Source organism: Dama dama, chromosome 3, assembly GCF_033118175.1.
Source record: "Dama dama isolate Ldn47 chromosome 3, ASM3311817v1, whole genome shotgun sequence".
NCBI lineage: Eukaryota > Metazoa > Chordata > Mammalia > Artiodactyla > Cervidae > Dama > Dama dama.
Window position 1 is genome coordinate 64,206,021 of NC_083683.1, and position 18,750 is coordinate 64,224,770.

An 18,750-nucleotide genomic window follows, 5' to 3' on the forward strand; every position below is an offset into this window, starting at 1 on the left:
GTGCATTATAATTAAGAAATCAAGCTTTTACTTGGTCCTAGGGAAATGACTAAAGGGCAACTGCTTGACATTAAGCATTCTAAAGATGAGATTTGGGGAAACTATCAAATGAGGAAGAGAAAGTTACTCTCTTAATGATTAAGAAAGAAAAAAAACAAAAAAACAACATTAAGCACAAGTTTTAGAAGAAACAAGTGGCAGGAAACTAGTCAATCAAGCTTTAAAGAATGTTTGCATCATGTACACTTTCACAGTCCTAGAAAAAGTCCTGGTTATTAAAACTGGAAGAGCTGGATTTTATATAGTCAGCTTTAATACCAAGATTTAGTAAGAATTCACAAAAGGTCCAAAAGGTATCATCAATGTTTAAAAAAAATTTAAGCTAATATTCTAATTTGAAATTATTATTATTTTTTAAAGGCACTGAAATCTAATATAATCGGCCTGGCATTAAGGAAGAAATTGTGAGTTAGAACACATGAGATCTAAGAAAGTCTAAAGACATTCCTAGGTGCTTACCAATACTGTTTGTGCATCTGCCAGGTCAAAGGTTTGTTTTAAAGGTGCTAGGAAACATGCGGGGACAATGTGCTTATAAACAAAATCAGCAAATCCCACTGGTCCATCTTTACCTCCTGTTAAGAAAATTCAAATTTTCATCTTGTATAATAATGAAGTCATTTAATTTATCACCAGTGAAAATCAACTCCCAGCTCCTGTCTATGTTAGGACTAGGATCCCATTTCATCTCTCTTGTCTTAGGAAACAGGCTGGGGAATGAAGAATTTTTTTAAAAAATTATATTTATTTTTGACTGTGCTGGGTCTTCGTTGCTGTGTGGGCTTTTCTCTAGTGAGGCACGGGCTCTAGGGCATGCAGGCTTCAGCAGTTGCAGCTCCTGGGCTCTTGAGCACAGGCTCAATAGTTGTGATGTATGGGCTTAGCTGCTCTAAGGCAGGTGGGATCTTCCTGGATCAGGGATCAAACCTGTGTCTCCTGCATTGGCAGGCGGATTCTTCTACCACTGTGACACCAGGGGAAGCCCCAAGATTTTTTTAACAAGAATTATCTTACCCCAGAGTTCTACCAACTTGGAAAGGATAATAAAACATGTTTTCTGAGCAATGGGATCTGGATATTCGACTGCTCCTTGAATAACAGTAACCAGCACTCGTTCTACATTCTCTGCACCTGAAGAGAAAAACCTGAGTTCAATCTGAAAAAGAACTAGAAAGGCAATCTGAAGTTCTGATTTCATATACAGTAACAAGACAAAAGCATTTACAGGGTTGATAAGAGCTCTCAATTTTTATTATCCTGGCTCCTAAATTTTAAGTATAAAACACTGAAAAATTACTATTCCCTCATTATCCTGCCCTCTGGATTTCCATATAGCAAAATTAACTACGTGGACCCCTGCAGTCCATTTTTAATAGCTTACTGACCAGAGACAATTCAATATTCAGTTACATAACTAATTGCAGGCCACAAGCATTAAATTTCTGCAAAAGCCCCCCAGACACTAATGTGTTAATTAAAAAAAAAAAGCAATGTGGCCAGTAAGATTCAATTCTGGCAAGAAGCCATCACAGTTGTATACTATAAAGGAATCAACTAATATAGCTTTAGGCAAACAAAGAACATTCTCTATAATAAAATACATACTAGAATATACAACCAAGCCACAGTAAATATAAAAGGATAGACATTATTTCAAGTATCTTTTCTGACCACAATGGCATGAAACTAGAGATCAACCACAGAAAGAAAAATGAAAAAAAAAAAAAAAAAAAAAACTATGTGGAAATGAAACAACATACTACTAAAAAACCAATGGGTCAGTGAGGAAATCAAAGAAGAATAAAGAAAAAATAATACCAAACCAAGTGATAATGAAAAACAACCATACAAAAATCTACAGGATGCAGCAAAAGCAGTCTTAAGACAGAAGTTCATAGTGATATAAGCCTTCCTCAAAAAAACAAGAGAAATCTCAAACAATGTAACATACCACCTAAAAGAATTAGAAAAAGAACAAACAAATCCTGAAGTCAACAGAAGGAAGGAAATAAATATCAGAGAGAAGACACAGATTAAATAGAGATTTAAAAAAAAAAATAGAAAAAGGCAATAAAAGCAAGAGATGGTTTTTTGGAAGGGATAAACAAAATCAACAAACCTGTAGCCAGTCTCATCAAGAAGGAAAAGGACTCAAATAAACAAAATAAAAAATGAAAAAGAAATAACCAGCACTGCAGAAATTAAAAAAAAAAATTTATAATACTACAGTTATATGGCAACAAAATGGACAACCTAGAAGAAATGGAAAAATTTCTAGAGACATACAGCCTACCAAATCCGAATCAAGAAGAAACAGGTAACTTCAACAGACTGATCATTAGAGATGAAATAGAATCTGTCTTAAAAAAAAAAAAAACTCCCTGCAAAAAAAGTCCAGGACCATTCAGCTTCACTGGGGAATTCTACCAAACAGACAAAGAACTTACACCTATCTTTCTTAAACTCTTACAGAAGACTGAAGAGGGAACACCACCAAAGTCATTCTATGAAGCCATCATCACCCTGATACCCAAACCAGACAAAACACTACAAAAAAGGAAAATCATAGGCTGGTATCTTTGATGAATATAGATGCAAAAATCTTCAACAAAATATTAGCAAACTGAAGCCAATAACACATAAAAAGGATCACACTCCATGATCAAGTAGGATTTATTTCAGGGTCACAAGGATGGTTCAATATATGCAAATCAATCAATGTGACATTACCACCCCAACAAAAGAAAAGACAAAAACCACGTAATTATCTCAGTAGATTCAGAAAAAGCATCTGGTAAAATCAACATCCCTTCATGATAAAAACTCTCACCAAAGTGAGTAGTACAGAGGGAGTATATCTCAACATAATAAAAGCCATTTATAACAAACCCACAGTGAATTTAATACTCAATGGTGAAAAGCCAAAAACCTTCCTGCTCTATTTTGGAACAAGAGAACAATGTTCACTCTTACCACTTCTAGTCAATATAGTATTGGAAGTCTCAGCCACAGCAATTAGACAAAAAAAAGAAATAAAAGGTGGTATCCACACTGGAAGGGAAGAGGTAAAACTGTCATTATAGGCTAATGACATGATATTCTATATTGAAAACCCTAAGGACTCCACAAAAAAATATATTAGAATAAATGAGTTCAGCAAGGTAGCAGGATACAAGTCTAATATATAGAAATCTGTTGCATTTCTTTAATAATGAAATATCAGAAAAAGCAAAAAAAATCACACTTGAGATTGTGTCAAAAAAACAAAACAAAACAACAACCAATAAATAAATCTATCAAGGAGGTGAAAGATCCATATGCTGAGAACTATAAAAAACTGATAACAGAAATTGAAGATGATTCAAAGAAATGGAAAGATATCCCATGTTTTTGGTTTGGAAGAATATTGTTAGAATGGCCATACTACCCAAAGTCACCTATGGATTTAATACAATTCTTATCAAATTACCCATGGCATTTTTTAAAGAATTAGAAGAAATAATCCTAAAATTTATGTGGAGCCATAAAAGACCCAGAATTGCCAAAGCAATCCTGAGCAAAAAGAACAAAGCTGGAGGCACAGCCCTCCCAGACTTCCAACAACACTAAAAAGTTATTGTAGTAAAAACAGCATGATAATGGCACAAAAACGAACATACAGATCAATGAAACAAAACAAAAGCCAAAAAAAACCCAAAACCACAAACACCTACAGTTAATTAATCTTCTACAAAGGCACGATTATATAATGGAAAAGACAGTCTCTTTGGTAAGTGGCATTGAGAAAGCTAGATAGCCACTTGTTAATTAATCAAGTTAGAACATTCGCTCATGCTGTATACAAAAGTAAACTCATAAAGACCTAACTATAAGATATGACACCATCAAACTAGAAGAGAATGTAAGTAAACATTCTCTGACATAAATCACAGCAACATTTTCTTAGGTCAGCCTCCCAAAGCAAAAGAAATAAAAGCAAAAATAAATGGAACCTAAACAAACTTATCGGCATTTGCACAGCATAGTAAATCATAAATGACAAGACTGGAAGAAAATATTTGCAATTTATGAGATTGATGAGGGCTTAAATCCAAAATATGCAAACAGTTCATACTACTCAACAACAAAAAAATAAACAACCCCATCAAAAACTGGGCAGAAAACCTAAATAGACATTTCTTCAAAGACAAACAGATGGCCAAGAAGCACATTAAAAAGATGTTAATCATTGCTAATTATTAGAGAAATGCAAATCAAAACTACAATTTGTATGGAAATACAAAAAACCTCGAATAGCCAAAGTAATCTTGAGAAAGAAGAATGGAACTGGAGGAATCAACCTGCCTGACTTCAGACTCTACTACAAAGCCACAGTCATCAAGACAGTATGGTACTGGCACAAAGACAGAAATATAGATCAATGGAACAGAATAGAAAGCCCAGAGATAAATCCACGAACCTATGGACACCTTATCTTCGACAAAGGAGGCAAGGATATACAATGGAAAAAAGACAACCTCTTTAACAAGTGGTGCTGGGAAAACTGGTCAACCACTTGTAAAAGAATGAAACTAGAACACTTTCTAACACCATACACAAAAATAAACTCAAAATGGATTAAAGATCTAAATGTAAGACCAGAAACTATAAAACTCCTACAGGAGAACATAGGCAAAACACTCTCCGACATAAATCACAGCAAGATCCTCTATGACCCACCTCCCAGAATATTGGAAATAAAAGCAAAACTAAACAAATGGGACCTAATGAAACTTAAAAGCTTTTGCACTACAAAGGAAACTATAAGTAAGGTGAAAAGACAGCCCTCAGATTGGGAGAAAATAATAGCAAATGAAGAAACAGACAAAGGATTAATCTCAAAAATATACAAGCAACTCCTGCAGCTCAATTCCAGAAAAATAAATGACCCAATCAAAAAATGGGCCAAAGAACTAAACAGACATTTCTCCAAAGAAGACATACAGATGGCTAACAAACACATGAAAAGATGCTCAACATCACTCATTATTAGAGAAATGCAAATCAAAACCACAATGAGGTACCATTACACGCCAGTCAGGATGGCTGCTATCCAAAAGTCTACAAGCAATAAATGCTGGAGAGGGTGTGGAGAAAAGGGAACCCTCTTACACTGTTGGTGGGAATGCAAACTAGTACAGCCGCTATGGAAAACAGTGTGGAGATTTCTTAAAAAACTGGAAATAGAACTGCCATATGACCCAGCAATCCCACTTCTGGGCATACACACTGAGGAAACCAGATCTGAAAGAGACACGTGCACCCCAATGTTCATCACAGCACTGTTTATAATAGCCAGGACATGGAAGCAACCTAGATGCCCATCAGCAGACGAATGGATAAGGAAGCTGTGGTACATATACACCATGGAATATTACTCAGCCATTAAAAAGAATTCATTTGAACCAGTCCTAATGAGATGGATGAAGCTGGAGCCCATTATACAGAGTGAAGTAAGCCAGAAAGATAAAGAACATTACAGCATACCGACACATGTATATGGAATTTAGAAAGGTGATAACGATAACCCTATATGCAGAACAGAAAAAGAGACACAGAAATACACAACAGACTTTTGAACTTTGTGGGAGAATGTGAGGGTGGGATATTTCAAAAGAACAGCATGTATACTATCTATGGTGAAACAGATCACCAGCCCAGGTGGGATGCACGAGACAAGTGCTCCGGCCTGGTGCACTGGGAAGACCCAGAGGAATCGGGTGGAGAGGGAGGTGGGAGGGGGGATCGGGATTGGGAATACATGTAAATCCATGGCTGATTCATATCAATGTATGACAAAACCCACTGGAAAAAAAAAAAAAAAAAAGAAATAGTCATGTGACTATTGACTAAGGACTAGCACATGACAATTACAAGAGAAAAAAAAAAAAACTACAATGAGGTCATCGCCTCACAGAATGGCCATCATCAAAAAGTCTCCAAATAATAAAGGCTGGAGAGCGTATGGAGAAAAGGTAGCTCTTCTACACTGACGGTGGCAATGTACACGGTGCAGCCAGCATGGCGAACGGCACGGAGGTTCTTGGAAAACTACACGTGGAACCACCATGTAATCCAGCAATCCCACTCCTGGGCACATACCCAGAAGAGATGGAAACCCTAATTTGAAAAGAAACGTGCCCAACATGTTCACAGCAGCACTATTTACAAAAGCCCAAACCTGGAAGCAACCTAAATGTCCACCGAAAGATGAATGGATAGAGAAGATGTAGGTTACATACACAAGGGGATACACTCAGTCATCAAAAGCAGTGGAATATTTCAATCTGCAGCAACATGGATGAACCTAGAGATTATCCTACTAAGTAAAGTGAGTCAGACAAAGACAAGTATTATATGATACCATTTATATATGGAGTCTAAAACATGACACAAATGAGCTTATTTACAAAAAAGAAACAAGACTCACAGACATAAAAATCTTATGGTTACCAAACGGGAAGTGGGGAGGAATAAATTATAGGTATGAGATTAACCTCTAAAGACTAGAGATCTCTTCAAGAAAATTAGAGATACCAAGGGAACATTTCATGCAAAAATGGGCACAATAAAGAACAGAAATGGTGTGGACCTAACAGAAGCAGAAGATATTGAGAAGAGGTGGCAAGAATACACAGGAGAACTATACAAAAAAGATCTTCATGACCCAGATAACCATGATGGTGAGATTACTGGACTAGATCCAGGCATCCTGGATGTGGAGTCAAGTAGACCCTAGGAAGCATCACTAAGAACAAAGCTAGTGGAGGTGATGGAATTCCAGTTGAGCTATTTCAAATCCTAAAAGATGATGTTGTAAAAGTACTGTACTCAACATGCCAGCAAATTTGGAAAACTCTGCAGTGGCCACAGGACTGGAAATGGTCAGCTTTCATTCCAATCCCAAAGAAAGGCAATGCCAAAGAATGTTCAAACTACCGCACAATTGCACTCATCTCACATGCTGGCAAAGTACTGTTCAAAATTCTCCAAACCAGGCTTCAACAGTATGTGAACCGTGAACTTCCAGATGTTCAAGCTGGATTTAGAAAAGGCAGAGGAATCAGAGATCAAATTACCAACATCCGTTCAATCATCAAAAAAGCAAGAGAGTTTCAGAAAAACATCTACTTCTGCTTTATTGACTATGCCAAAGCCTTTCACTGTGTGAACCACAACAAACTCTGGAAAATTCTGAAAGAGATGGAAATACCAGACCACCTGACCTGCCTCCTGAGAAATCTGTATGTAGTGGCTCAGAGGGTAAAGCATCTGCTTGCAATGCAGGAGAGCCGGGTTCAATCCCTGGGTTGGGAAGATCCCTTGGAGAAGGAAATGGCAACCAACTCCAGTACTCTTGCCTGGAAAATCCCACAGACGGAGGAGCCTGGTAGGCTACAGTCCATGGGGTTGCAAAGAGCTGGACACAACTGAGCAACTTCACTTTCATTTTCAAGAAGCAACAAGTTAGAACTGGACATGGAACAACAGACTGGTTCCAAATCGGGAAAGGAGTATGTCAAGAATGTATACTGTCACCCTGCTTATTTAACTTATACGCAGAGTACATCATGAGAAACGCTGGGCTGGATGAAGCACAAGCTGGAATCAAGACTGCCGGGAGAAATATCAATAACCTCAGATATGGAGATGACAGCACCCTTATGGCAGAAAGTGAAGAAGAACTAAAGACCCTCTTGATGAAAGTGAAAGAGACGAGTGAGAAAGGTAGCTTAAAATTCAACATTCAGAAAACTAAGATCATGGCATCCGGTCCCATTACTTCATGGCAAGCAGGTGGGGAAACAATGTAAACAGTGGCCGACTTTATTTTTCTGGGCTCCAAAATCACTGCAGATGGTGACTGCAGCCATGAAATTAAAGGAGGCTTGCTCCCTGGAAGAATAGCTATGACCAACCTAGACAGCATATTAAAAAGCACAGACATTACTTTGCCAACAAAGGTCTGTCTAGTCAAAGATATGGTTTTTCCAGTAATCATGTATGGATGTTGAGTGTTGGACTACAAAGAAAGCTGAGTGCCGAAGAATTGATGCTTTTGAACTGTGGTGTTGAAGAAGACTCTTGAGAGTCTTCTGCAAGGAGATCCAACCAGTCCATCCTAAAGGAGATCAGTAATGAATATTCATTGGAAGGACTGATGATAAAGCTGAAACTCCAATACTTTGGCCACCTGATTCAAAGAACTGACTCATTTGTAAAGACCCTGATGCTGGGAAAGATTCAAGGCGGGAAGAGAAGGGGACGACAGAGGATGAGATGGCTGGATGGCATCATCGACTCAATGAACAGGAGTGTGAGCAAGCTCCAGGAGCTGGTGATGGACAGGGAAGGTTGGCCGTGCTGCAGTCCATAGGGTCGCAGAGTCGGACACTACTGATCAACTGAACTGAACTGATGAGATTAACAGATACACAATACTATGCATGAAACAGATAACCAACAAGGACCTACCATATAGAATAAGAAACTAGATTCATTATCTTATAATAACCTATAATGGAAAATAATCTGAAAAAGGATATGTATAAATGTGTATAACTGAATCACTTGGCTGTGTATCTGAAGCTCACACATTGCTCGTCAACTTAAAGAAAAAGGAACATTGCTTTAGGAAAACAGGAACTGAATACAAATTAATTTTAAGGGTGCTGAAGTGAAAGTGACTGCCACTCTGATAATAATAAACTGTCATCCTTGTGGCCAACATACAACTACTTGAAAAGCTCAGTTTTTACTTCAAAGAGCTCTTGCTCATACAGATGCAGAACTGTGACAAATAACAGACAACTTAGGCACTGCATGCATCCCCACCTTGATTTGCTATGACTTCACTCATTCCACTGCCTGTGACTGTTTGCAGGAAAGCAAAGTAACTCCTCCGCAACATCTGCTTCTCTAAAGCAGCAGATTGGTCATTTTCTTCTGCTGGTCGGAGCAAAACTTCAAAAATTGCATGAAGAAGAGGCATGAACATTTGTTGTAAAAATGGGGATACCTGTATCTGAAGAGAGGAAACAACTATTACTATCTGAAAAATAAGAAAATTACTAATATAAAATTTAGGAAAAACATGTTTTACATAAGGCCTTTTTCCAGAGTTTCTATATTTAGAATACATATTTATATAATTCAGCTAGCAAATATCAATATTAAGACAAAAATCTACATAGCATATACAGTATTGAAAGCCCCAAAAATCATTAAATTCAAACCATTTCCTACAATTCAAGATTCAGGTTCAAGTAACATGGAATCAAATATATTCCACAGTCAAATATTGTCAAGGAATATTTTCAAATTTAAATTCTCAATAAATGAATTCTACTGCTAAATTAGGGCTTCCCTGATAGCTCAGTTGGTGAAGAATCCACCTGCAATGCAGGAGACGCTGAGTTCGATTCCCGGGTTGGGAAGATCCGCTGGAGAAGGGATAGGCTACCCACTCCAGTATTCTTGGGCTTCCCTTGTGGGGGCTCAGCTGGTAAAGAATCTGCCTGCAATTCGCGAGACCTAGGTTCTCTCCCTGGGTTGGGAAGACCCCCTGGAGAAGGGAAAGGCTACCCACTCCAGTATTCTGGCCTGGAGAATTCCATGGGTCGCAAAGAGTTGGACACGACTGAGTGACTTTAACTGCTAAATTAAAAATGAATTTATATGATTGAACTCTATGAAGGCTTTATATGGCTTTAAGCAAATTTCTTAACTTAGTTAAGTGTCTTAGTTTCTTCGCCTACAGAAGAACAACACTTCCAACTTAACTTCCAGGGTTGTTACAAAGATCAAACGAATGTATAAGAAAATACTCAGAACAGATTTTGAACACAGAAAACACTATGTTAAGTGTTAGCCAATTTCATTAGCCAGCTTATGCTTTGCTTAAATTTCCTTGTACATAGAACTGACATTGAGTTACTTTTAAACTACTTGGATACCCAAATTACAGTGCTTTTAACTTATTCGTTAGACATTTAGTATCCAGTGCTGTTTCATTTGCTTTTCTAAAACACTAAACTAATAGTTTTCTTCTGCTGCATGGAACAGAAAAGATCTGTTCTTATTAACATCTATCGATCATGCCCTGAGTGTCAGGAGTGTTGTAGACACTGGGATGATAAAAATGATCCATGCCCTCAGATAACTCGTACTTTAAAAAAAAAAAAAGTCAAATGCTAAAATACACCTAAAGAGAAACACATCTAATCTTGCGGTCAGGAGACCGTACTGTCAGGATGCTCTCCGCCCTCTGAAGGCGTGTGGTACCTTAAATTTGGCTGTGATCTGGTTGATGAGAGGGATGAATTCCTGGAGGTCCTTTGCTTCACAGTCTTTGAGCATGTGTTCTGAAGCGGATGGAATGAAGGGAAGGACTTCTTCCTCCAGGCAAATAATCATGCGGTGAAGGAAAGTGCGGACCCCACTTCTGAGAACATCCTTTTGTAAGGGACAGCTGAGAGCTGGCAAGAATGTCTGTAAACAGTCCAGGTAAACTTCCGAGCAGCCACACTGCTTCACAGTCTGCTTGTTGCTGAAAGCTTTGCTGGTTCGACTATATAAACAATTATCAGGTAACTGGTTTTAAGTTTATTCTTCAGGTGTTTTATGGAGTAATAAACAACAATGCACAACAAATTACAAAACCAACAAAACAAAGCAGCCAATTCTTTACTTTCCATGTCACAGTTATGTCTACTTTTAGCTAATGGTTGCTTCCAGTTACCATTCCAGGAAGGGCCCAAGTTAAATGAATGAAATGTAATTGATACAATCACTCAAGTGTGAGTCCACCTAAACATTTGCTAAAATCCTGCTGAGAATATATGCAGTAAAGAGAAAAAAAAATCTATTTACTATGAATACGCTATACTACACAAACTGTAAACCACCAATTTATATTAGAAAACAATCTTAGAATTGAGTTATTTATACACTATCTCTAACATAAGCTTTTGCATCGAAGTCTTCTGTAGAGCAATTTCTCTAAGTGCTTCTAATTAAAAATCACTGTAACTTTCATGCTGTTATTGTTTACCAATAAAGAAGTATGTGTAGAGAGAAAAACAACAGCTTGGGTGGTTGGGACCCAATGCAACAACTAAGAAGAAGCCTCAGTACCTTCTCTTTAAGATTCCATAACAGATCCCTGATGTCATTGGTATATATACTTAAGCAAATCTCCTTAAATACATTCTCAGCTTAAACCAGAGAAATCAGAGAAGTTAGGGATTTAGAAAGATGTCAAGTTGAAATGCAGAATGTTATGAGATCTATTCCCTTCTTCAGCTAAACCTCCTAATTTAATGAATTTAGAAAAGAAATGTTTACACAATTCTCTGGACAATCCAGTTTTGGAAACACAACACACATGCCCAATTCTAGAAAAATCTAAGCAAATGATTCTGTACACATTAAGAAAATCACTTCGCCAATTTAAATGCCAGTCTTCACCAATCACACTCACCTAGCAAATCCAACAGCATGGTTGAGACAGTCTGCTAGAGATGCCTGCCTTTCTTCGTCCTGTGCCAGCATCAATTTTTCTAACAGAATTTTAAACTTCTCCATGAGTGGAGTCAACAGATTCCTCATTAATGCCTGCTTCCGCTCTGCTGGATACTCACTATTAACAATTAGCACTCCAGCTGTCTCATAGATAAATAATTGATCGTCGCTGCTCAACAAGGACTGGTAACCATTCTCCTAAAATGAAATTTAGTCTTATTGAAGTTTTCCTTTGTTCAGTTCCTCCCATTTAAAAGTAAAAGAGGGACAGAAGATGTAATCTATCCCATCAACTCATTAATAAAAAGATTGGGTACTTATAAATAAACTGAATTAGAAGTCAAAAGATGATGGGTCTATTGAGACGACTTCGTAAATGGTCATGTAATGTAATCATCAGTTTTCTAACTTGTTTTACTTTTATTATAAAATTTATCTGTTATTAGGAGGCTAAAAGTCAGTTATTCAAAGTGCTTTGAAGGTTAAGACAAAGGCCACACAAATTAATATTTTGAAGTGTTTAAGATTTAAATAACAACAAATGCCACATAATAAACACATACACAAGTTGTTACTTTTGCATGTTTGAAAATAAGACTGCAAATAAAAGATCTTATTCAAGTGTAAGCAAACATCCATCCATACATTGAGCCATTTTATTAATGAGTTTTGTTATTTTTCACCTTTATGCAATCTGAGAGGCCAGGGGGAAGGGGAAAGTATCAGAGGCCCTTCTACATCTAACACCAAAACTCCTTGTTAAGAAATTATTTACAAGCCTAGTCTTAAAACAGATAAATTGTGGTGGCCTTATTTTATATACACACACACACACACATAAAAGAAACTTCTATCTTTTAAAAGAGAACGTCCTTATTTAGAAGTAACTAAAACACTTATTAACCAACGCTATCTAGGAGTTGTGACACTATCACAACTGTTAGATAGTTGTGACATTATCACACTATCTAACAATCTAACAATCACTGCTCTAGGAGTTGAGATCACAAAGTTAAAGTTGCTAGATAAATACAAGGTACTTATACCACTACTAAGCAGTCAACATTCAGTAGAAGCACTGTGAATCAAGTCTTTTTACACACTAAAAAAAGCTTACAGGTATAGTACAAGTTCTTGTTTCTATGTGCAATAAGAAAAACAAAAACTTTCCAATATCCATAAATATGGCATGGCTAAATACGGCTCTGTGAAAGTCTTTTAATATATATATTTCTTTAGTGTGTAGGCAAATTTAACCATATAATTCACTAGTAACCTTTCATGCAATGAAATTAAATAACCCATATACTCTAAAAGTTGGTATTTATTTTAAAAAACAAAATATTTTATGTTTAACATTTTTCAAGTGTGGCTCCATTAATAACTCTCATCAAAATGAAAAAAAAAAAGTCAATGTCAGTAGTTTGCTGGCTTTGCCAGTATTTTACACAAAAGCAGGTATCAGTCAAAATGTGCTTTGCTTACAAGGTATCTTTTAAAAATTACTTATATAAAAAAAAAAAATTAAAAAAAAATAAAAATTACTTAAATCTTTCTAGTGAAATAAACAACCAAGATATTCAGATCAAGCAGCGTTTAAATTCTTTTTACCTCAAGCCAGAAGTTTAACAAAAAAATTTCAGTCTACTAGTAGCAGTCACTGGGAATGACTCATGTGATCACAGTACTTAACAGAGAATAATTTTGAAACTGAAATTTTCTTCTCCAAAAAATACTTCACTGGCATTTAATAGTACAGAGAGCAGACCATATCTCACACTGCTAAATCTATCAATCAAATTTTGATTCCCTTCTATTTCTTTTTTTCCCCTTCTATTTCTATTACTATGTTTGTTTACTATATCTCAACAGAGTTTTAGTAAACAGATTTAAGCCCTACATGCCTCCCACCCCAACTTAAAACATATCATTTGGAAAGAAAGATACTTACAGGTGGAGAAAGCTCTAATAAATCTTGTATTCTATTCAGAATATCCTCAATGAAAGGATTCATTTGTTTACTGAATAAAGGCAAGAAGGAAAACCACAATTACATAAATATATTAGTGCTTAGAGAAGTGCTGAAATATCAAATTCCTCTTTAAGGCAGAACTAAAAAAAAAGTTCAGTTCTAAGGTAATCACATGTCACTATTCAGACTAGCTATGATTTTTTTTAATTACAATATTATATCCTAAGAAAAAGTAGTTTTCATACCTAAAAAAATGGTACTAGTAAAGAACAATTTGTCAGATTAAGTTAAAAATGTATTTCCAAGGAATATCATCTTTAGAATTTCAAAGAAACCATACAGTTTTATCTACAGCAATAAAACTGTGAAATAACTAAGGCCACTAGTAATGACAAGTGTTACATATAAAAATATTCAAACAAATCAGTTTAATAATGAACAAAGCACCTGGCTGAAGAGAAAGAAAAGAAATCTTAGCACAATATAGAAAGGAGCATTTTTTTAAAAAGCCTAAGAACAGAAGCAACCAAATCTACCATAGGCTCTTAGACAATAAGTTACATCTTACTTAACAATCTTAAAAATAAGAATTAAACATAACAGCCAAAATGTTTTACTTACTTGAGAGATTTAACAAATCTGGAGAATAGGTAAGCAGTTCTGCTCCGGACTTTAGCACTAGAGTGCCGCAGACCCCTGTGATCTAAGAAAGCCATCTAAAGAAACAGAGACACTTTTACTATTTCTGTACTTATTTAATGTCTTTTATTGCTTTTATTGCTAACGTCATGACATGTTTTTGTTCACAAAGAATTTTACTTTTTAGCTCTGGAAGAGAGGAACCAGGTACATATATAAGTAACCCTATACTACACACAAACAGGTTCTTGACTATTTGTTTTAAATAACTGTCTAGAAACAAACTCCATTTTAAAGAAATGGAGGAGTTTTAGCATGTTCAGGAGTTTTTGAGAGCTCTGGAAAAAAGTGATAAAAGAAAGATAGAATACTATCTGTTCATTAGCTGAAACACATGGAAAATAACAAAAGCTGAGATTAAAGTGTATACTTACTAGTACACATGGAATGTGCTGAGGTTCAACTGTGAAAAACTTTTCGTATCTAACAACCGTTTCGAAGAACTCCAATGTCACAGATGTGTGCTGATAGGAACTAACTCCTGATGTCACCAGCTAGAGCAGGAAAAAGTTAAGAAATCTATCTTCATTTAGTGCAACATCAAAATGTCCCTGTAATAATGTATATTATAAACTCTAACAATTAAGAAACTCACATTAGCTTATATGAAAACAGAAAATTAGGTTCAGAATAAGTTGTCTTTAGTATACTTACAGTGCGCATCATATCCTGCAAAGCACTAGCTTTTGAAACATCACCTGAGAAGTGAGCACCATGGGATACTGGAAGAGCTTCTGCCAACATATACAGCAATCTTATTGCCACTTCAACTTCCATAAACCGTGTAGTCTGCCAGTTCCTACCAAGGTATAATACATCACTGAGATCAGAATACAGACTTTCTATACAACTAGTGATGCACCAGATAAAAACACACCAACAAAATCCTCCTTAATTATTAAAAAGTCACAGCAGGTGTTAATTCTGCCAGGGAACATAATTACTATCACAGAAGTATAAATAACCAATGTAATCCATGTTATTGTTTATGTTCCGAAGAGCAGCATTTCCTCTCAAGGATCAAGATAAATCAAGGAGTCAGGTGCATTGTTTCAGAGATACACATTAGATCTCAGGAAGTAACATAAACAAGTAAGTCATGTGAATCACTTATGGTAGGCCGCCATCAGAGAGAAGAGGAAAGAGGTGAGTTATTAGAAACAGATAAACAAACTTACTGCAGTGTAGAACTGAACACTCTGCGAACAGAAGCCAGCAGTAACTCTGGTGAAACTTGAGCCAGCCTGTCCAACAATAACTTCAGTTGTTTTCTATATTCTACAAACATGGCTTCGTCTTCACCCTATGGTATTCAAAAAATCCCATTAAAAAATTTAAAAGACCTTAAGACACATAAAATGGTGAGTTCTCATTAGTTTTTTATATTTACAAATGTAATACACTTTTATTTTTTCATAAATTTTACTTATGTAGGAAAACGCAGTAGTCTTTCCCCTCTGCTCACAAATAATTATTTCCCAGCCCTAGACTATGAAAGCCTAGAGCCAGAAACAGCACAAGGAGACTAAAAACAAGAGTCATTATAACAGAAGAGAGTGACTGAGGGATGATCAGGCAAACACCAGATAATGGAAGGCTTTGGAAACAAAAGCAAAAGTCTAAGCCACGAAGGGTTCACACAGGGCTTTATGAGAACCTTAGCACGTTATGTATACTTTGTATCTTACTGTCCACTGTAAGAACTGTAACAATATCACATGATTAAAGATATTATATGTAATGAACCTGGCACTTTGCAAGTGCATGGTGTGTTGATGCTCATCACCATTATTATCCTCGTGTAGTTCCAAGTTTCTGAATGTCTGAAGTGGGTAACAGAACACGTTAGCACACAGCTAGACAGTACATGCCATTATTGAGTTGCCAGAAAGCACTCATGACACTTGTGACTGATGGAAAGCTGACTCATGACAACCCTGGAGAGGACTTTAGCCAGAACAAGTCCAGAGACAGTGAACTGCCTCATTCCCATTCTCCCGCAGACAATTACAATCTGAGGTCCACCAACTGGGCCTCAATTCCTCTCTTATTAAATATAAAGTGAAATATGATCACGAACAAGACTGTCAATGTTTTACAAAGTTCAGTACCACAGTGTCCTTAAAAGGGTCATTTTAAAGAATTAGAGGACAAACTACAAAAACATGAAGAATTATGAAGTTTCCATTAATCTAAGAACTCGTCAATATGAACAAGACTAATTTTTAAAACACTTCTTGTTTTAAAGGACTCTAAGATACTCAGAACTTGAAATAGTAATTTGATGTGGGTACATAATAAAATTAAAACTGTTTTCTCCGCAATCCAAAATTCTTACCTCATTTTCAAAGTTATATTCTTCATCGTAAGTTAATTTTTTCATAACGGCCAACATGATTGCCTAAAATTAAGAACAAAACATCTTTTGTCAGTCTCCTCTAGTTTCATGTAATTTGAAATTAGGCTGTATTTCAAGGCAGACTAGATACAGAGTCTATTATTGGTTTAAAAGAAGCAAAAAGAAGTCAGTTACCTCTACATTAGCTTTTTGTTGATCTGAAAGCACTGTAAGCTGTTGAAAAGAAAGCAATCATTTATTAGGTTTCCTAAAGTAATACTTGCTTATCAAAATATTTTTCTAATCAGCATCTTTTCAAACATGCACACAGCTTTTCTGGAGGGCAGCCTGATAGCACCTTTCTATTTGTGAAATGTGCCTAATCTAAAATCTATCAATTTCACTTCTAGTAAGTAACTTGGCATACAGGCAAAAACATGTAGATAAACTTGATTTTTAAAGATACTTATAAATGTACTCAGCAAAGAAGCAGATTACAGAACAGCAAAGTATGATCTCACCTTGTTTTTAATTAAGTAAGGCCATAAAAGCCTAGAAATCCACTATGAGATACAGTGGGATTACCAATAGTGATTTTAACTTTCTTCATACCTTTTCACACTCCCTAAAATTTCTTCAAGTATGCATGCAGAAATATGTTATAACAGAAGCTAAACTCAGCTTGGAAAAATATTATCTTAAGCTTGACTCAATTCAACTAAATCAGTGTAAATAAAGTAGGCATAGCTCTCACCTAATGTCATAATGAAAAGTTATTAATTCTTTAAAAGGCTAAATGTATAATATATGAGATTCACACCTTCTACTAGTTTTAAGTTCTATTATTGGCAGCAACTCTCTAGGGGGAAATTTTTAATTATAAAAAAACTTTGTAAGAAATGATGCATATGTAATTAAAATAATAAACCATCTTTAACAAAATTTCTACTGCATTTAAAAACAAACACAGGGGACTTCCCTGGCAGTCCAGTTAAGACTCTTATGCTCCCAAGGCAGGGGTACAGGTTCAGTCCCCAGTCGGGGAACTAAGATGCCACATCCGATACAAGGCCAAAAAGAAACACAGATTAAAAAGAAAAGAAACAACCTAAACCTCTAACTAATTCTGAAGCTTTTTAGTCTAGTGAATTTTAGAACCTGGCCATTTGTTTTCCAGCTAAGAAGTTTAAAGGAAAGAAAAAAGATGAAAATATATTCATAATTAACAGTAAACGTCATTAGATAACTGAGTATCTTATTCTCATTTTCCTGTATTTTCCAATTCTCTATGGCTTTTCTATATTATCTACAACAAAGATTAACATAAGGACTTACCTGTTTCAAAATATGAAGATAATCGTAACAAAATCCAATAATGTTAGAAGAGATGTCATCATCCTCATGAATTAGGAGCTGCAACATCAGCGCCACCTTTGTTTCAATAGCTTGCAGTGCCTCCTGAGCATTTTTGATATCTCCATTTTTGATTAATTTAGTCCAGCTAACTATCAATGACTGTCCCATTCCATTGACCAGTTTAGAAAATCTGGCTAGGAAGTCAACATCTTCTTCCTACAAACAATACAGATCTCAATTTAAAACCAACTACCTGAGAGGAAAAACTCTAAATTTTAGAATGGATCAAGTGCCAATTATAGGAGTCAATTTTAAACTAATATTAGACATTAACAATACTACCATTTTGACTGAGAAGTTTTAAGAGTCTGAATTCTTCCACTGTTATTATCCGCTAATACTCTCAAAATAACTATCTTTAATGATTATAGTCATGTAGACATTGTCAAATTATAAAAGTTTAAAAAAGAGGGATTCAAAAGCTTCTCTCTAAACTGATGAATTTAGTAAATACCTTCTCATCGAGTTAATGCTGCCGTGTTATGCTTTGTGCAACAATTTACACAGTCCTTTCTGACACTATTTGAACCTCAGCTACGTCACAAAGAGATAAAACTGCTATTAAAATAACCTGCCTAAAGTTAATCAGCATCAGTGTTGGAACTCCAAATCAGGTTTATTTTCATTAATTACCCTTATGATGTTCTCCTACAGAGAGATTTTTTAGCTTCACCATGTTAAGTCTTTTAATAAGACAATTATT

At 35.8% G+C, this 18,750-nt stretch overlaps 1 protein-coding gene across 7 annotated transcripts in view; it reads right to left on the reverse strand.

The window, feature by feature from the left end:
• XPOT (exportin for tRNA) overlaps positions 1-18,750 on the reverse strand; it is a 154,467-nt gene that overhangs the window by 10,118 nt on the left and 125,599 nt on the right. For all 7 annotated transcript variants that reach the window (XR_009690785.1, XR_009690782.1, XR_009690781.1 and 4 more), the window contains 13 exons: positions 17,967-18,203; positions 16,827-16,865; positions 16,632-16,694; positions 15,472-15,596; positions 14,948-15,092; positions 14,668-14,787; positions 14,216-14,310; positions 13,574-13,643; positions 11,582-11,820; positions 10,384-10,669; positions 8,935-9,124; positions 1,075-1,191; positions 520-635 (listed from right to left, as the gene is read on the reverse strand). Coding sequence is in view for 4 of the 7 variants with exons in the window: in XM_061130857.1 (XP_060986840.1) it covers positions 520-635; positions 1,075-1,191; positions 8,935-9,124; positions 10,384-10,669; positions 11,582-11,820; positions 13,574-13,643; positions 14,216-14,310; positions 14,668-14,787; positions 14,948-15,092; positions 15,472-15,596; positions 16,632-16,694; positions 16,827-16,865; positions 17,967-18,203 (1,842 nt within the window). In the remaining 3 variants the exon portion in view is untranslated. The remainder of the gene's footprint in view (positions 1-519; positions 636-1,074; positions 1,192-8,934; positions 9,125-10,383; positions 10,670-11,581; positions 11,821-13,573; positions 13,644-14,215; positions 14,311-14,667; positions 14,788-14,947; positions 15,093-15,471; positions 15,597-16,631; positions 16,695-16,826; positions 16,866-17,966; positions 18,204-18,750) is intronic.